The 18,692-nt window shown below is 47.4% G+C and overlaps 1 protein-coding gene across 1 annotated transcript in view; it reads left to right on the top strand.

The window, feature by feature from the left end:
• Positions 1 to 899: 899 nt before the first annotated feature.
• The window catches only part of TNRC6A (trinucleotide repeat containing 6A), a 19,577-nt gene continuing 1,784 nt past the window's right edge, over positions 900 to 18,692 (top strand). Inside the window, exons 1-17 of the mRNA XM_009875944.1 lie at positions 900 to 945; positions 4,730 to 7,330; positions 8,119 to 8,283; positions 8,469 to 8,644; positions 8,818 to 8,898; positions 9,341 to 9,392; positions 10,808 to 10,950; positions 11,594 to 11,731; positions 11,967 to 12,095; positions 12,204 to 12,278; positions 12,541 to 12,751; positions 15,280 to 15,411; positions 16,725 to 16,883; positions 16,977 to 17,117; positions 17,586 to 17,693; positions 17,902 to 18,123; positions 18,607 to 18,677. Of these exons, the coding sequence (XP_009874246.1) occupies positions 900 to 945; positions 4,730 to 7,330; positions 8,119 to 8,283; positions 8,469 to 8,644; positions 8,818 to 8,898; positions 9,341 to 9,392; positions 10,808 to 10,950; positions 11,594 to 11,731; positions 11,967 to 12,095; positions 12,204 to 12,278; positions 12,541 to 12,751; positions 15,280 to 15,411; positions 16,725 to 16,883; positions 16,977 to 17,117; positions 17,586 to 17,693; positions 17,902 to 18,123; positions 18,607 to 18,677 (4,650 nt within the window). The remainder of the gene's footprint in view (positions 946 to 4,729; positions 7,331 to 8,118; positions 8,284 to 8,468; positions 8,645 to 8,817; positions 8,899 to 9,340; positions 9,393 to 10,807; positions 10,951 to 11,593; positions 11,732 to 11,966; positions 12,096 to 12,203; positions 12,279 to 12,540; positions 12,752 to 15,279; positions 15,412 to 16,724; positions 16,884 to 16,976; positions 17,118 to 17,585; positions 17,694 to 17,901; positions 18,124 to 18,606; positions 18,678 to 18,692) is intronic.

The raw sequence follows: 18,692 nt of genomic DNA, 5'->3' as shown, positions 1-18,692 counted from the left end.
CCGGATCCTTGCGCCCCTCGCAGATAGCTCAGAGCTGTTCAGCCGAGCCTCGAAAGCAGATCCTGCCCGTAGCTTGGAGGGGGCGAGCGGGCCTTAGTGTGAGAGTCAAGAAGCGAGTAGTTGGGTTTTTCAGTCAGCAGGGGTGGAGGCTGGCTCAGCCTGGAAGACGCTGCCTTAAGCAGAGTCGTTCTGGTCTCCAGCTGTAGGATTTGTGAATTGGAAACACCGGCTGTGATTTCATACCTGTCTGTAGAGCACTTAGAGGGAAGAAGCTGTGAGACGTGGTGGATGTCAGTTTGCTGAGGTTAAGTCAAGAGCTGGACTGCACGGAGTTATCTCGGGTAAATCAGGTAGCAAAATCATGACTTCCAGGTGGAGGATGCGTGCTGCTCCAAGGAGTGATACAAACCTACTGAGGTTTCAGGGCTGACCTCTGAAATTCTAAGTTGGTACAGTCAAAACTTGGTTGGTTTGGGGTTTGATGACTACAAATTCTTCCTCTTTTTTACATAAATCAAACTTCTAAATTGAAGACCTGTTAAATTGGTTAATTAAATGCCAAAGGCATAAAAACTAACTAGTAAGTGACGGCAGTGTTTAGTAAAAGCGGCAAAACTGCTGGCAGCTGAATCTAACTGGTACCGCTGGAAGCTGGGTCGGCTCTCGGTGTCTTGCCCGCGGAGCGTTGGGCACCGGGGGAGGCAGATCCGAGCTCGCTGGGCCCTGGCGCGGGCATTGGGAGCGATGTGGTTCTGGAGGAGCCTTTCCCGAACAGGCTGCTGAGGGACGGGTTTGTGCACCCGGCGCTTTGGGGGCTGTTCTCAAAGGGCCAGTTTACTCGAGTAACACCTCTGTAATTTTCTCGCTTTTTTTGTTTGTTTTGTTTTGTTTTTGTAGGCATGCCTCCCATTCGGGACTTGGTGAGCCACTCCCCTAACCAGTCAGGTTAGCTATTTAAATCTCACATTTTTTGCACTGCGTGGGCTTGTAGTAGTTATATGTTTCACACAGTTTTGTCTGATTTTTTTTATTATTTTTTTTTTTATTCTTTGGCTTACGCTTTTCAATAGCATGTGCTGCGTGAGTGACTGACTGAAATATACCTTCCCTGTGCCATTGCCTTCTGCGTTTGGTTCAGCATTTTTAATTCTCTAAAGAAATGCCAGAGTTCATACCCAAACAGAAGTTTCGACTGTGTTAGCTTTACAATGTCAAGTGTCTTTTTTTCCCCCTTTATGCCTTTGTGTTAAATTGCCTCTTTGTGGTATTAAAGGGAATGGTCTGTCCCTCATACCAGAGTCGTTCCATGGCGCGGTGGGGAAATCGTGTCTGGGAGCCTCTCTGGTCTGAGGGCTGGGCTAACGCTGAGGCAGCACGTGCACGGAGGCACCTGCGGGTTCTGGAGGTGCAGTAATTCAGGAAGGCTCGGACAGACCTTTTTCTCTACCGCAGAGAAACAAATACGCGATGTTAACCAAACGGTTTTATTTAGTTGGTTTTGTTGTTTTGCAATGAAGGTGCTTTTTAGCTTGTTCATCAAGAAGTAAAGCTTCGTTACTAAAAGCTGAAAAGCTTCTCTGCCGAAATGCATTTCTGCATAAGGACCAAAGGTACCAGAATTGGCAAAGTGTTGGCAGCCTGCGGGTACCAGCGTGGCCGGAACTGGACAAGTAGGCACAGGGAGCGAGGTTCGGTATTTCTTCATTTACACTTCTCAATTCCTCCTGTTTATTTTAGGCCATGTGACGCTACTTTAAAACAAACAAACCACTCTAGAAAACACGTAGGGTTTCCTGCAAACGTTTCCTGTGGGGGTAACTTGTAGACAGAAAGCATTGAAATATTAAATTATAAATTACTGACAAAAAAAGTCTAGCAGACTATTGAATTTTAAGAAACTCAGGTTTGTGGTTTTGGGGTTTTTTTTGTCCAGGATTTAAGTAGCAAAGGTTCAGTTGCAACTTCTAAATAGTTTTGGGGACAAAGGCAAGAGTAAGCTGTTAGTGACTTGTTCTGCTGGGCACCGAGTGTCTGTTGTCGGCTGCGATTTTTCAAGTTGGAGGTTGCTTGTGTGGTATCTGCCGGATACAAAGAATCAGCAGCTTATTCAGTATTTGTGTAGATAATTTCAGAAGCTCATGGGTTGTGGAGATTCAGGTAGGAATATTTCAGAGCAGTGGCTCGTGCTACAAGTCACTACGACACGTTTATGTGCAGGTAGTCAGAGCAGGTTCTGTGCGGTGGGGTGGAGTTCTGGGACGGGACCCCAGTCCCTGTGTGCCCTTTGTGCACGGGCTCGTTACAAGCTGCCTGTTTAATGAAAACAGTTTTTCTTTTTATGTATTCAAGTGTTGTGCAAAATAGGGTTTGTTTCCCGTTTCACTCTCACTTGTAGCCGTAACCCCTGTCTCTGTCCACACCGAGGTCAGGCTGTTGGGCATCTGCACACTTGTTGCTTTAAAATGGATCGTGTGCTCAGGGTTTGGTTTTGTTAGGGCAGCTTTTGATGCAGTTGATTCTCTCGTTTGTGAGAGTGCAGACAACTCTTCACTTTAATTAGACTTTTAATATAGGTTAAATGTCTTTCAAGGTTTGAAATCTTGGGGTTTGTCAGATAATTGCTCAGATACTCCAGCTTTTTCTAGTAATACATTAATAGGCAGATTCTGGGTTATGCTCAGCTGAGCCCCAAGGATGCTGTGTGGTTCTCCAGGCACTTGTGACTCTTGCAGCGCTATTTCTACCTGCTGCAGGTCTTTTTTCCACTTTTTTTGTGCCAGCATCCTTGTTTCTCAGGTTGTAGTTACCAGGGGAAGCTTAAGTGATAGCTGGAGGAACGGTGAGTGATCCCTGCTCTGTGCTGCTCCAAGCTACCTACTCATGGAGGCAGGGTCTTTGCCTTAATTGTTTTTCACTGCAGGGTGAACAGTGTTGATAATGATGAAAAGTTAATGAAAAATAGACCAAAACTGATTGCACGTCACTGTAGTACTCGGTGTAATACGGACAGTGTAAACTGTCCATAGTAACTGAATGTAAACTTTGTTTGATTTGTTTCTGTTTCCTTAGAGGTCATCAAGATCGTAAATTCAAATAATTTGGTATTTAAAATTCGTTAGTCCGGTGTAAAAACGTGGAGTGTTCTGCTTATCACCGTGTTCTTAAACTCCTTTTGAGAGATGGAGGTGCTGAAACAGGGTCTCGTTTTAAATCCACGTCAGCTCTGCTTCTCTTCAGATTGGTCGGTCTCGCCCGCAGAGAGAAAGCCCCGCAGCCCTTCCCCTGGGGGGCTGGAGCCCCGAGAGCAGGCGCCCGCCCCACCAGCGCTGCCACCGCTTGTGCCCGCTCCAGCCTCTGCGGAGGTGGCAGCTCTGACTTCACATTTTTAGCAGAGGAGGTGCCCCCAGCTGCCTGCCGCTGGGCAGCACGGAGGGGATGAGAGACTTAGAAGTTGGTGTTGCGGTTTTGAAGTAGCCAGTTCCTAAAGGTTCTTCCAATAGCTTTTGAGAAAATTCCAGGTTAGGTGTAGCATCTGTTACCGTGTGTTGGTGTGAAGAGGTGCGGCTCCGTGGAGGTGTTGGGGCAAGGTCACTGCGCCTTTTCCCAGGCACCTGGGACATGGGCTGTAAAAACGGAGTAGGAATGAGCAGCAGCTACAAGACTTTTTTCTCTTAGCTTTAGGTACCTACATTTTAATATTCTGTGTAAAGGCAAAAAAAGGAGAACATTTCAAAGAGAAGTTGACGTACTTTTTGGAAAAGCCTGGATGTTTTAATGGCAGAGAAGCATGGTTTGCTACGGCTGCAGCCCTTGACCGTACACTAGTGTGGTTATTCTTTCAGTGCAGGCAAACGCCAAGTAACAAAAACTGCACCGGTGCTTTGTACTTGGGTTGTGGTGCCGAATTCATTCCTATTTCGCATGCCTCTCACTTCCGTGGTTTGATCTTCTGCTGCACCTGACAGTGTCTTTAACACCTGGGGGAGAAGTCTCTGCAGTAGAGCTGTAGGTCCCTTCCAACCCCTGATATTCTGTGATTCTGTATGAGATGACAATCGATGGCACTTGCTTTGAGCAAATATTCCATGGTGCATGTATTTAACCATGGAAACTTTGTAAGTGAATTAGAGTGTATGTATGACTTCTTGATTCACAGACATGGTCGCTTGTTTATTGAGAAAGAAGCAGCAGTTCTTACAGAGATGAAAATGAGAAGTGTCGGTTCAGCTGCTGTGCTTTGTCTGTACTTCTGCGGCAGCAGAACTTGAGAGGGGTCTGGTGGTTTCTGTGAGAGACTGTTGTGTGTTTCTCTGGCTGCTGTCACGTAGCACTTGGTGCTACTGGGTCAGTTTAACATCCCGTTGAGATTTCTGCCTCTCAGAATACCATTGCTTTTATAGCATTTTTAGCATTTAGTCTGTATATGTTTTTAGAAGAGACTTTGTAAGCGGTGATGCAGAGTTTTTACTGAAAAAAACCCCTATTTCTCTGGGAAAGAAGAGCTGTACCTTTAGGAGTAGTGCTTCGTGCTTTTTTGCGAGTGCAGCTTTGCATGCTCGTGAGAAGTGTTCTGGGCTTGGAAGCTCGCTTGGTCATCGGTGACCATGCCGTTCAAATAAGCAAAATGATTCCTGGCTTGGTATCTTTGTGCTATTTTTCCTCTTCTGCTTAATGAAGTAATAATACTAAATTTATAATAATGCTCTTGGGCTTTCCTTCTTCCCTTTAGATCTGAACCACAGTGGTCTAGGATCCCATTATGAAAATTCTCACTGGGGACCAGTCTCTTCAAATAGTGACTCCAGCACAAACTGGGATAAAGTTATTGTAGACGGCTCTGACAAAGAAGCATGGCCATCGATCACTGGCAGTGACCCAGAGTTGACTTCAGAATGTATGGACACTGACTCTGCCTCTAGCTCTGGGTCAGAGAGGAACCTCGTTATGATGGCTTCAGGGAGCACGGGTGGTGAAGGCGATGGCATTCGAAATGGCATTGGACATGGTTCTCAGAATAAGTTTGTGGTTGGTAGCAACAGCAATAATGTGGGCAATGGAAGTATTAATGGGCCGTGGGCTTTGTCCCACGGAGCCATAATAAGCACATGTCAAGTTTCTGTGGATGCTCCTGACAGCAAATCTGAAAGTAGCAACAATAGAATGAATGCTTGGGGCACCATAAACTCTCCATCAAATGGGGGGTTAAATCCAAGCACTTTGAATTCGAATGGCAACCATGGTGCCTGGCCTGCATTGGAGAGCAGCGGACACGCCCTGAAAGGGTCTGTAGGGAGCGTCAATCCTGGCACAAGTCTTCAGTGCAGCACCGTAGGTCAGATCTCGAGCGGTCAGAGCGTCGGCTCCAAAGTGGGTGGCTCAGCCCATGGTTCCTGGGGAAGCCTTCAGGAAAGTTGCGATTCTGAAGTCAATGGTACAAGGAAGGTTTCATTCAGTGGGCAACCTCAAAACCTTAACACTGAAATGAATGGACCAAATAACACTACTAACTTTATGACCTCTAGTTTACCAAACTCTGCTGGTTCAGTGCAGATTAACGAACTGCCTAATAATACAGGGCACGGGGCCTGGCGCGTGAGCACAATGAATCATTCTCAGATTCAGGCCTCTCCAGTTACAAACGGCACTTCCATTCCTCACCTTAGCAACGGGGAGGCCAAAAACGGTGGCTCTTACGGTACTACGTGGGGTGCCTATGGTTCTAGTTACTCTGGAGACAAATGTCCGGGCCCCAACAGCCAAGCTAATGGTGACACTGTGAATGCAACTCTAATGCAGCCGGGCGGTAGCGGGCCTGGCGGCACTAACTTTCAAATCAACGGGAATAAAGCAGGAGGAGGAGGAGGGGTGTGGGAGGCAGGGGCAGGCAGCTCCCAGAATGTGCCGTGGGGAAGCGGGAACGGGGCGAGTGCTGGCGGGAGTAGGAGAGGATGGGGCAACCCTGCACAAAACCCTGGCGCTGGCATTTCCAACGGGGAGTGGAGCAAACTGCCCAGTAGCAATCAGCATTCCAGCGAGAGCGGGAGCGGGAGCGGCCGCAAGTTTACAAACGGATGGAAACCTGCTGAGGAGGACGACCTCAACGGCCAGAGCTCCGCTGCTCCCCACATCACCGAGCAGGGCAGCGCCTGGGCCAAAACAGGTACGGGGGACAGCGAAGGCAGTTCGGAGAGCGCTGGGTGCCACGAAGACCGAGCGACCGCGGAAGGACAGAACCGAGAGAGAAGGAAAGTCGACCAGCACGCGTTACTCCAAAGCATAGTGAACCGAACTGACTTAGATCCACGTGTCCTTTCCAACTCGGGTTGGGGACAGACTCCAATCAAACAGAACACTGCCTGGGATACCGAAACGTCGCCAAGGGGTGAAAGAAAAACTGACAATGGGACAGAGGCCTGGGGGGGCTCTGTGACACAGACTTCCAGCTCAGGGGGGTGTGTGGATAGACCTAGCCCTAATAATAATGATACCTCATCTGTATCAGGGTGGGGAGATCCAAAGTCTGCTCCAAGGTGGGGAGACTCCAAAGGGTCAAACAGCCAAGGGGGGTGGGAAGAAGATTCTGCTGCTACAGTAATGGTCAAGAGCAATCAATCGTGGGGAAGTGGCAAAGAGGAAAAGTCATCTTGGAACGACGCACAGAAGCTCAAACAGGGATGGGCGGATGGACAGAAGGCCGGGCAAGGTTGGGCGGTTTCTGCCGGCGATAGCTGGGGCGAGAATTCACGGAGTAACCATTGGGGCGAGGCTAAGAAATCCAGTTCAGGAGGCAGCGACAGCGACAGATCAGTATCTGGTTGGAACGAGCCGGGTAAATCAAATGCTGTTACTTGGGGAGGTAACAATACAAACCCGAATAATTCTTCGGGATGGGATGAGCCTGCAAAGTCTAATCAGAACCAGGGCTGGGGAGACCCTGCGAAATCCAATCAGCCTCAAGTCTGGGGGGATTCGTCGAAGCCAATCAGCTCCCCCGAATGGAACAAACCAGATGTTGGCTCTTGGGGAGCACCGGCTGCCCCCAGCAAACCCCCGGGGTCGGGCTGGCTGGGCGGACCGATGCCGGCAACAGCGAAGGAGGAAGAACCCACGGGCTGGGAGGAGCCGTCCCCCGAGTCGATACGCCGCAAAATGGAAATTGATGATGGAACTTCTGCTTGGGGGGATCCAAGCAAATACAACTACAAAAATGTGAATATGTGGAATAAAAATGTCCCAAACAGTAGCAGCAGTTCAGACCAGCAAGCACAGGTACATCAGCAGCTACTGTCTTCAAGTGCCATGTCTAGCAAGGAGAGCAGTTCGGGTTCTGGTAAGGCTTGGTTTTATGCAAATTTGTGTTTTCTCTTACTTGTAAAACAATTCTTTTGTTTGCACTTCGTGTCACCCTTTCAGTTTCAAAGAGGAAAGGGGAAAGTGCCGGTGAAGTACCATTTTTATTTATTAAAAAAACCAGTGCTCATAGATGTTTATTTTTATGAGATCAGATCTGTTCTAGCTTTAAATACCTTGAGTAATAAAGACTAGACAGCTCTACTTGAATTCTGGGGTGTGGGAACACAGGAAATATTTAAAATAGTGCCTGAGGAACGAAAGTGGTTTTCTTCTCTTGATTCTAAACCGGTTACACCTTAATGTTGTCAAAGAGCCCCCCCAGAAAGTGTTGAGCTGCTGCAAGACAGGTGAAGGGTGGTGGTTTCGTATGGACTCAAGATCAGAATTCCTGATCTTGTAGTTTTGGGAGCAGTGAGTAATGATACTCGCAGATGAGCTTGTGTGACGTTTATGAAAGATTTTGTGCTTTGTCTCTTTCTCACATGCAAAGAGGATTAGCTTAAACGTAACGAGCAGCTCTTAGGTACTTAGACATTTCTATTATCAACGTGTAATTCTTTACGTATGAAATTTGTATTTTTGTGATTACTTTTATGGAGCAGCTTACAGTTGTAATAACTTCCTTCATACAAAATGCAAATGTGCACTAACGTGTTTTGATTGTATGTTACGGGTCTAGAAAAGGCAAACCAGTTGAGTCTCTCTTTATGTAGCTTTTTTAATCCTGTTTAAAACCATGCCAGTAACTCATGCTGCTTTAAAAAGGTTGGGGAGAGCCTTCTACTCCAGCCACTACTGTAGATAACGGAACTTCAGCTTGGGGTAAACCCATGGATACTGGTACCAGCTGGGGAGAGCCCATCAGCGATGCAGCAGGCACCTCTGGCTGGGGAAACGCTTCTCTTGGTCAACAGGCTCCAACCAAACCCGGTGAGTGCTCTCTGCCTCGTCTTCCAGTCAAGGTGCTTGAGGCCGGTGAAATGCCTCTGTCGAAGCTTTACATTTCTGAGGGAGTTTTTAATCGTGCAATAACCTTCAGGCTGACGTGGGTGTCAAGGGCGGTGAGTCGCTGCTGAAATGGTAACGTGCTGGATTTTTTTTTTTCCCACTACCAGGGCCTAAATCTATGCAAGACAGTTGGTGTGGAGATGATATGCCCTTGGCAGGCAGTCGTCAGACCAGCTGGGAGGAAGAGGAGGATGTCGAGATTGGAATGTGGAACAGCAGTTCTTCGCAAGAAGCTAACCCGTCTTTGAATTGGCCACCGTATATGAAAAAAATGCCCACCAAGGTAATAAGGAGGTCACGTCAAGGTTCTTACACAGTCGTCGTTTCTGAAAGCGAAGGCGGAAGAGGCTGAGCCGTGCCCCGGGGCTTTAATCCTCGTGGCGTTCAGTGATGGGATTGGGGCGGTGGGTGGTCGGCACCTTCTGAGCATCACAGGAGTTCCTTTCTGTTTTTAAGGGAATAATGAAAGGTGGAAATAAGCAAGATGAGACATGGATCAATCCGTTCATTAAGCAATTCACAAATCTCACTTTTTCCGTAAGTATTTGCCTTTGCCTGGCTCTCCTGCCTTCCCAGGGTCGTAACGAAGCGCTCGTGGGTTACAACAAAATGGTTAATTGCCTGGGGTTTGTGTTCCTAGTATTCTTCTTTTATTTGTCTTCCCTCCGCTACCTGTCCCTTTTCTTTGCATCCTCCTTACACAAAGAGGGTGTTTATTGAGAAAAGGTGGTTTGGAAACCCTGCCCAAGGGTTCGGCCGGCGCTCTGCTGTTCCACGGGATGGTGCGTGTGTGTCTGGGGAAGATAGCTGTGTTCAGCTGGGTAACAACTGACGGGAGAAAATACTTAGAAATAGCACCTGATCTGTCTTGATTTTCTTTTTCTTTGCAGGTTTGAATTGAAATAGTATATAGGAGTCTTTTGGTTTAGCTTTTAAAAATATTATTATTGAATAACTATGGTTCATTTTATTACTTCAGAGAGAATCACCAGAAGAAACCATACAGAGCAATAAGATGGACATGTCTGGAGGTAAGAATAGGAGAACAGAGCTGCATTTTATTTCTTTCCAGCCTCTCCTTTAGTTTGTAGCCTTCTGTAAATGACTTCTAAAAATCTGTATATAATATGTATAGTTACAGCTCCAAGTAGTTGAATATAGGTTTCCCTAAAGAAAAGGAATACCCTTGTGGACAAACAATGTATGTGTGTGAGTAATGCTACGCACCTGAATCACCTGGTTGCTATAGCAATAGCGGCCGTGAATCGAGCTAAGTTTATATATTTTCATATATATATCTAAAGCTGACAATGAGGATCGTCCTCGGGGAGTGGTGGGTTTGTTTCTTGTACCGGACGTATCCAGATTGCCTTCTGGCTCCCTTCACTAAACATAAACACAAATGTTCCAAATACCGCACTTGCTCCTTGTGGTTCGTTCTTGGAAACACATTTTCAGTTCTTAGAACTAAATTAATACTGGACTGTTATTTTAGAAACGTTTAAACCTGAGTATAAAACGACTTGTGAGCCATTGTATTTTTATTTGAATCCACGGACTGTTACGATTCCTCTAGCAAATCAAAACCAGTATAATTCTTTAATCCATTAATAACTATATCATAACAATAGCATATTTTGTTAAAAGTAACTGTAGCACTCTAGGTTTTGTTGTAGCTGAACTCTTTTTATTCAAGTGTAAAACTGGGTATTTTCACATTGGAGCTCCTGGTTTTGCTGTATAACTAAATTGTTCTTTAAATTTTAGATTTCACTATTAGTGGCAAACCTCATTAAATTGTTCCATTTTTACAAAAATTTAATTTTAAGCATCTGCTTGGAAAGTAATTCTCTTGGCACTATGCTTGCCTGGTGGTATTAATGGCAAAAGGTAATAAAATTAGGTTTTAATGAGCACAAATACTTTTTAAGTTTGTGAGGTGGGTTTTTCCCCTGTGTGTGTCTTAGGTGGTTTTGGTGGGGTTGTGGTGTTGGGTTTTTTTTTTTACTAAAGAGGCTTTTTTCTTAGCTGAATCAAATTAAGAGACCTCTGAAATATCACACAAATGTAGGGGATGTGATAAAGATACTGCAAAGCCAAGACTGCTTGTTGCTACTGAAAGAAAAAAAAAGTGACGTTCATAACTGGAAACCCGAGTTTGAACAACTCGACTTTGTTGGTTAAGAGAAAACCGAGAACAGTGCTTTTGTGAGGCCCAGCAAAACATGGTGACGCTTTCCTCATTCCAGGTTTTGTCTGTAGCCGTTGACTTGCAGTCTTTTCTTGCCCCTTGCTGCAAAAGCCCAGAGAGGTTGAGGCTAAACTGCTGTTCGTTCAGTATCTGGGGAGCAGCCTGAGCTCAGCTCTCCCTAAGCACTAACTGGTTTCTGAGCGGGAAGCGCGGCTCTTCCTCCCTGCTGCAGTCACATCTCTCGCCATGTCGTAGGGTTATTGCAAGATAAGCGGATGGAGATGGATAAACACGGCCTTGGCGCTGGAGATTACAATCGTGTGGTTGGAAAAGGCCCTGGTTCTCGTCCTCAGATTTCCAAAGAGTCTTCCATGGATCGCGGTCCTTACTTCGATAAGGTCAGTGGGGGTCTCCCTGGTGGGCGCCTCTGTTGAACAGTTACCCGTGTGCTCCTTAGCTCTGTGCGGTGAGTGGAGAGCTGGGGCTCTCTCGGTGCTCCCTAAGATGTGTTTTGTTCTTCTGAACTGACTGATGTATGATACTAAGCTCTTTCTGTCGCCCGGTTGCGGTGCCGATGACTAACCTGATCTCTTTTGTTTTCTGCCTATTTCCTGCTGGTGCTGGACTGTCGTGTGACTCTTCCCTTCTGTTCTCGGCAATGGGTTCTCCCTTCCGCTTGCTTGCTGGCTGGTTGTTGCGCGTCGGTTTGTCTGTCCCATCAGGATGGCATTGTAGCAGACGAGTCCCAAAACATGCAGTTTATGTCCAATCAAAACATGAAGCTTCCCCCTTCAAATAATGCACTACCTAACCAAGCCCTTGGCTCCCTAGCAGGGCTGGGTATGCAAAACTTGAATTCTGTTAGACAGGTAAGGCTGCCTGCATCTCCTTGGCATGTTACTTGACAGCATTTAATGCTTTTGGTATAACTTCCTAGCTACTTCTGTGACTGATACGTGCTTAACTTTGAATTCGCATGTGTAGGGGTGGGACAGGCTGCGGAAGAGGTTTGTTGTCACTAACTGTCCTTCCTTTCCCCAGAATGGCAATCCCAGTGTGTTTGGTGTTGGTAATATAGCAGCACAGCCCAGGAGCATGCAGCAGCCTCCAGCACAACCTCTTAATTCGTCTCAGCCTAATCCACGTGCTCAAGTGCCTCCTCCATTACTATCCCCTCAGGTAATTCAGTGCATAAAACATTCTGTGCATGAACTACCCAAATGCTGCCTCAGAAGATTGGGGTCTGTTGATGAGTGCTGCTGGTGTTTATTCTGTAAATATTTGAGAACCTGGTTGGCTGGATGGGAGCTTCAGAAGCTGGGTGACCGCTGGCCAGGGCTTGTAATATTCTACACCTGGTGTTAACTAACTGCACGTTACCGTCAGTCCCTCTCCACACCGGTCTGTTTTGCAGGTTCCAGTATCATTACTGAAGTATGCACCAAACAACGGTGGCCTGAGCCCACTTTTTGGCCCGCAACAGGTAGCCATGTTGAATCAACTGTCCCAGTTAAACCAGCTTTCTCAGATCTCCCAGTTACAGGTAAGCCAACAAAGCTAGTCGCTCCGGGTTCTGTTTGCAAGTCTAAGTAGAGACTTAAGTCATCTTAAACTGTTCTTAAAAAAACCACCACAAAACACTGTCTCCTAGCGGTTGTTGGCTCAGCAGCAAAAAGCGCAGAATCGAAGCATGCCTTCTGGTGGTCGTCAGCAGCAGGAGCAGCAGGTAAATAAATACGTTTATTATTAACTTTTCAAACTGTCTTTAAAAACTGTCTTCTGTCCTGAGCTGCTTTTCTTGTTACGAATTGCATTAAAGCGTGCAAGAGTGGGTGGGATTTTGACAAGCTGTAAAGAAGTGACTTAGCTTGACGCTGGGCTTTTGCTGTGCTAAGATGCACAGAACCCAGAGATGCCTTTCATGATCTTTCTTTGAAGGTGGAAAAGCTTTTTCCCTATTTCTATTGTAACTGTTTTGTTTTTCCAAGGGTCGATCTCTCAGTATGCAGCAACAGATGATGCAACAGTCCCGTCAGCTTGATCCAAACCTGTTAATGAAGCAGCAAACTCCACCCTCTCAGCAGCAGTCACTCCATCAGCCCAGCATGAAATCTTTCCTTGAGAATGTCATACCCCACGCTACTCCTGAGCTACAGAAAGGGCCGTCACCAATCAATGCGTTCAGCAGCTTCCCTATAGGTGAGTTTCTCCGTGCTGATTTCGTGCAGTTCGTGCTCCGGTGGCGCACAGCCTGTCTTTCCGCCTTGCCTGCCTCCTCTGAAAACACCGGGGACTGAAGTCCTGTTAGCTCGTGGGATTTTAATGGAAGTAGTAACTCTGTGTGGCTTAGCCAGTTCTCCCTGTTCACCAGAGAACGTTTTTCACAAGTGCACTCCTTCCCAGAAGTGACTGACTGCATTTCAGTGCGCGATGCTGTAGGTTCTTAACGCTGTCTCCTTTTCTTTGTTTTTCTCACCCTCTGGGTCCCAAGGGTGATCGATACCAAGTCCTTTGGCAGTTAGGATTTGTGGAGCTAAAGGACTCTTAGAAGTAGAATCCCTACAAAGTATCCATTGATGTGGTCTCATTGCTTTGGATTTTAAAAATGTTTTCCATGGATCTGGAATTGCATAGGTAGAACAAAATGTTAATTTCCCTTGTAGTGGTTTTGTCCAGGAAAGAAAGCTCTTAGCTCTGCGTTTTTAAAGAATGCTTGTCTCGTTTCAGGCAGAATGTCTGAACGTGTATAAATACAAACATCTCTTTCTTTCTCCCTACGTTTCCAGGCTTCTGTCCAATTTCTACTTCAGAAATTCCAGGCTTGTATATTTTCTCCTTACTTTAGGTCCCTTTTTAATGCTATCTTACACTTACTACAACTGTCCACCATTTACCTCTTACTCCTTATCCATATTTTTTGCCTCCTCTTCAGTTTGCTTTTCCTCTATGTTACTCTAATCTGGTCATTTCTGTTGGGCTGATCCCCTTTGCATTCTCATTGCCCTTTGTAGAAGAGTTTGTTTTGTTTAGTAGAGACCGCTGCCAAAACCCGTGTGCTTGGAGGTGGAGCGCTGCGGAGCCGGCGGGTCGGGCTGGAGCGCTGCATGTGGCACACGGGGTCCTGCTTGCGGCCGCTCCTGAGTCCGGGCTGCTGCTTCCTGGTTGCTGCTGGTGACTGGCATCAGGATCTCCTGCTGCTTTCATTCAGAAATGAAGTTGGCTTAGCTCTTAGAGACCCTCCGTTGGGGCTCACAAAAGGAGCATTTAACTTCTTCCCGAGCGATGGCATCCTTCCCACGTTTGGTTCCTTCCTTCCCACGTTTGGTTCCTTCCTGCCTGCGTTCGGTTCCTTTCTGTTTCGTTTCTGGAGTTGAGTCGCTGCTGTTCAGGAGCTGCTTTGTCACCCCAGCCGGTGCTGTGGGTCAGGAGCCTGCAGTGTGTGTAGGAGTGCTTTGAGATCCCTCAGGGCTGGGCTGCAGGATACGTTACAGTTCCCTGGGATCCCCTGGGGCAGAGCTGGGCAGTGCTGTGGGCGAGTGGAGCCGCACTCGGTTCACAGATAAAAGCTTAAGGGTAGAACGAGTGGCTTGTTGGGGTTTCTCCACCCTTTAGTGAAAAGCCAATTGTTTTCTCTGAGGCTTGTCAAGTGGCTGCTTTTCTGGCATCAACATCTGCTCGTGCCTTTGAGAAAAGCAGATCAAAAACCCACCCAGTCAACTAACCTAAACCAAACCCCCAGCCTCTCTGTGGCAGCGGGTGTCGACCTGGGACAAAACGAAGCACTGATCTCCAGTGCCGAATGAAAGGGTTTCTGGTAGAAATTGGAGAAGTTCCCTGTGTGCTTCTTGCCCCGGGTTAAAATGTTGTAGTGGTTTATTTTCAGAAATGAAGTACGTAGATCTAAAGGGCTGGAAATGTAACCAGGTGTGGTTATGAATTACGGATTCTTGGAGACGTGGGAAGACAGCAGCAGGGGTGCCGAAGGCGGGAGCGTGGGCACGGTGTGTGAGCCTGGATTAGCTGGTCCTCACAGGTACTCGGACTGAGTGGGGCTGGCAGTGTGTTGATTCTGGGGCAGATAGACGTTTTGAAATACAGACAGCAGCCTAGAACAGGCCAGGGCGAGCTTTATGTGTTTGCTCTTGATGGGGTTTTCGTACAGTGTGAGCAGGGTGAGCAGAGGAGGGCAGCAGTGGTGCTTGTGTGGTTCCACGCAAAGTCATTCTCACTTTGTGCCGGTGCGGTGGGGACGCCGGCGAGGGGTCCTGGCCAGCAGCCCCAGTGAGAAGGGGGGTGAGGTGGTCACTGCAGGGACCAGCGTGGGACTTTGTGCTCAGCAGTGTCTTTCTGAGCGAGCACAGCTCTGCAAAGTCCCCTGCTTCTGCCTTGTGCAGGTGACAGCAGTGGGTGTGCTGGTGCGAGACTGGTGTTAGAAACACCACTGGTATAGAGGTTTGCATTTTAGCTCCTGTAATTTCCTGAGAGGCTTCTTCCACTCGCCTTTTTGCATGAAGACGTCAGCTGAGTACTTCAGAGTGCTTTGCATCGCTTAGCTTCTGTCTGCAGTGAGTTCACTGTAGTAAACGCCAGAACGTTTCTCGAAAACAGAGGCTCGGAAGCATGAAATAACCATAGTAATACGCTCGTAATTGTTTATTTGGACAACAGTGGTAATTAGCAGAAGGACAACATTTAGCCTGTGTTCCATAAGCTGTCTGTGTTTTTAGGAATGAACTCAAACTTGAATGTAAACATGGATATGAGCACTATTAAAGAGCCACAATCTCGCCTGAGGAAATGGACTACAGTCGACAGCATTTCTGTGAACACGTCGTTAGATCAAAACTCCAGCAAACATGGTATGTTGAACGTGTTGTCAAGTACCATTGGACGTTACACATCGGATTTTCGTCAGAATTCCTTTTTTAACCAGGCTACCGCTGCTGCTAGTTTTACCTTAATCTGAATTGGAGTGCTTCATATATGTTTAAAGCAAAAGCTTTAGACATCTTAGCGTTTGGGTTTTTTCCCTCACCGTGCTGACCTTCAGGTGATTTGTGGGTTTTAACTCTTTGTGCACACGTTCTGGGCATGTCTGACATGTTTAATTACTGGTTTTCGTTCTGAATGTGTGCGTTTGCATTCAGAAAATGGGGAGGGCTTAGAAGGGATAGGCTAGTACCACTGCTGTGCTCGGTTTTAGAGGAGATGGACTTGGTTGCTTCGTATTTCATTCCAGTAATCAGGGCTCGTGTGACATTTCAACTGTTTCAGTTGCTTGAAATCTCATCCAGTTAAAATCTGAGTCTGTAGCACAAAGGTTCTGTGTCTAAAGATAGTTATAAAATGTCTCCAGTCTCCTGTTACTGGTCAGTCTCGAGATTGTTTGGATATTTTTAGGTTTGTCAGCTGGGTTGCTGCTATGAGATGACCCGCTGCCTTCAGCACCTGGTGGAGATGTCCTGCCACTGCACTCCTGAGCTTCTCCTGGTTGTTAGAGGAACGCGTTGCTGTGGGCAGTGTTCGCTGAATAGTATCAGGAATTGATTATTTGAACTCTTGGGTTGCGTTGAATCCGTAGTACAAGTCATTTATTCCCTCAGGACTGTAGAATGTCTTTGATGACTCCTAAGCTTCTCCTTACAGAAGTTCCATGGAATTAAATAGATTGTGTATGGTGCTTCTGTTCCTTGCTTTGCCTCCAGTGATTTTTTGAGGGTTTTTTTCAGGAATATTAGTTGAATTTAAAGCTCTGCAGTAGCTAAAGAGCCTTCAGATTTTGTAGCCGATTCTTCCAAGAGCCGTCCCATCACAGAACTTACCTGCTGCCCCTGTTACCCAGCTGGGGTCTCACAGAGTGCTCTTACCCTCTTGAATTAATGTTTTACTTAACTTCAATAAGTACTCTGTTTTAGTGAGATGATTTCATGGGAGATTATTCTTACAGTTTTCCCCCAAATTAGAGACGTTTCCTTTTGGATGACATCTTGCTGTATGGCTTCCTCTGTGACCTGACATCGTGAGAAGACAGTATGACCAGAGCAGCATGCTGCTATAACGTCCTGGTTATGCCATAGGTCGCGTGGTTTTATAGATATGTAGGTGTACAAAATATAAAAGTCAGCTGTGAAAAATATTTGATGGCTTTTTTTTTTTCCTCCCCCTAAATCAGGTGCTATTTCAAGTGGTTTTAGGCTGGAAGAGTCTCCGTTTGTTCCGTACGACTTTATGAACAGCAGTAACTCACCAGCCAGTCCTCCGGGCTCCATCGGGGATGGCTGGCCCCGTGCCAAATCGCCTAACGGCTCCAGCAGTGTTAACTGGCCGCCAGGTACGCAGTGCCCCGCGCCCCAGTTGTTTAGAGGTGTGTCGTTTAGGCAGCTGCTTCCTAAAATAAGCGTCTTTTCTGCATCTCTGTTCCTAGAGTTCCGTCCTGGCGAGCCATGGAAAGGTTATCCAAACATCGACCCCGAAACTGACCCTTACGTCACTCCTGGCAGTGTCATAAACAATCTTTCAATTAATACTGTGCGGGAAGTTGACCACCTCAGGGACAGGAACAGTGGTACGTGGTGCATCGCCTGCGCAGCTGCCTTCGCTCCCAAAGGCCCTTTGCTTGGAGACGCAGTCGCTACTTGCGCGTCTCCTTGTTTATCTCTTGCTTTGTGGGTCTGGCGGCTGAGCAGCTCATCCTTGGCTCCAGCGCTGCCACCTGATGCAATGCAGCAGATATTCCAAGAATGTGGGTGCTGCCGCGCTGCGCTCTGATGTCACTGGGCGCACGGAGCCAGGGTGACGGGAGGCGAGCAGCACTCGGCCGTGCTGCTGCTGCAGGGATGTGACTTGTGGCCAGCGCAGGGTCCTTGCCACGGCCGAGCATTCTCGTCACCGCCCGCCTGCAGAGCGAGGGCTGAGCAGGGTGGAGCAGGTCCCTCGCTGGGTGTGCGGACGTGTTCAGTCTGGACTGCGAGCCGAGCCTTTCCGTTCTACCGCATTTGGGCTGTGCTGTGGCTGACCTGTCTCTTCGTTACAGGGTCATCCTCATCTTTGAACACCACGCTGCCTTCAACTAGTGCCTGGTCATCCATTCGTGCCTCCAACTACAATGTTTCCCTCAGCAGTACAGCACAAAGCACTTCAGGTGACGCCGCCTTGTATTGCTGCTGTTTCTTCCCCTTCGCGTCCCACAGGGGGATCCGAAACGTTCATTTAAAAGTAGTGCCGAGGTCCCCTCCGAGTGGGATCTCCACTGATTTTTGAAGTAGCTGTTTTGATTTTATTCTGATTTAAGAGCTTCTGTTTGTAGCAAGGCAGCACAGTGATTGTGGTTGTCTTTGTGTGTCTTTTAGTAGCCAGAAACAGTGATTCCAAATCAACGTGGTCTCCTGGATCAGTCACTAACACCTCTCTGGCTCATGAGCTGTGGAAGGTCCCTTTGCCACCTAAAAGCATCACTGCTCCGTCCCGCCCGCCTCCGGGGCTCACCGGCCAGAAACCACCGTTGTCCACTTGGGATAATTCCCTTCGTCTGGGTGGAGGATGGGGAAATTCTGATGCCAGATATACCCCTGGTGAGAAGTCTCCTTGGGACTGGGGGCGGGTTGGGTTTGTTGTCAGTCTCCCGTGGGTTGGTTGGAGGCTCTGTGGCTGGTAGCCAGCCCCTGTGCCGCTGCACTTCCCCTGTCTCCCAAGAGTTCGGTGGCGACAGCATGGAGAGCCTTCAGACGGGCTTCAAAACTGGTCTGAGCTCACAGCGAGACTCTTTGGTTGTTTGAGTCAGTTATGATTACCTGACAACAGTGTAGCTACTCGTGACTGGATTTATGTGATCAAAACGCTTCAGAAAGTAAATAAAATGAGAAGATAGAGACATGAAGTGCTGTACCATCCCAAAACAGCCTTCTAATGGTTTTGAGTCTGCAAAATATTAGTATTATGTGTGTTTTTCTTATTTGTGAGTGTTCCTGTCGGATGCCACACGGCTTCTCATGCTCCTCCTAGCACGCTGGTGCTCGGTGGTGCCAGGCACTCACTCTTTATTTTCCATCATTTAGGTTCAAGCTGGGGTGAGAGCAGCTCAGGGAGAATAACAAATTGGCTTGTTCTAAAAAACCTTACACCTCAGGTAAGGCTGGCGCAG

The sequence above is a fragment of the Apaloderma vittatum genome, unplaced genomic scaffold (genome assembly GCF_000703405.1).
Source record: "Apaloderma vittatum isolate BGI_N311 unplaced genomic scaffold, ASM70340v1 scaffold27300, whole genome shotgun sequence".
Classification (NCBI taxonomy): Eukaryota; Metazoa; Chordata; class Aves; order Trogoniformes; family Trogonidae; genus Apaloderma; species Apaloderma vittatum.
Note: the sequence above shows the minus strand (reverse complement) of the source record. Positions and strands in the feature narration are given on the sequence as shown.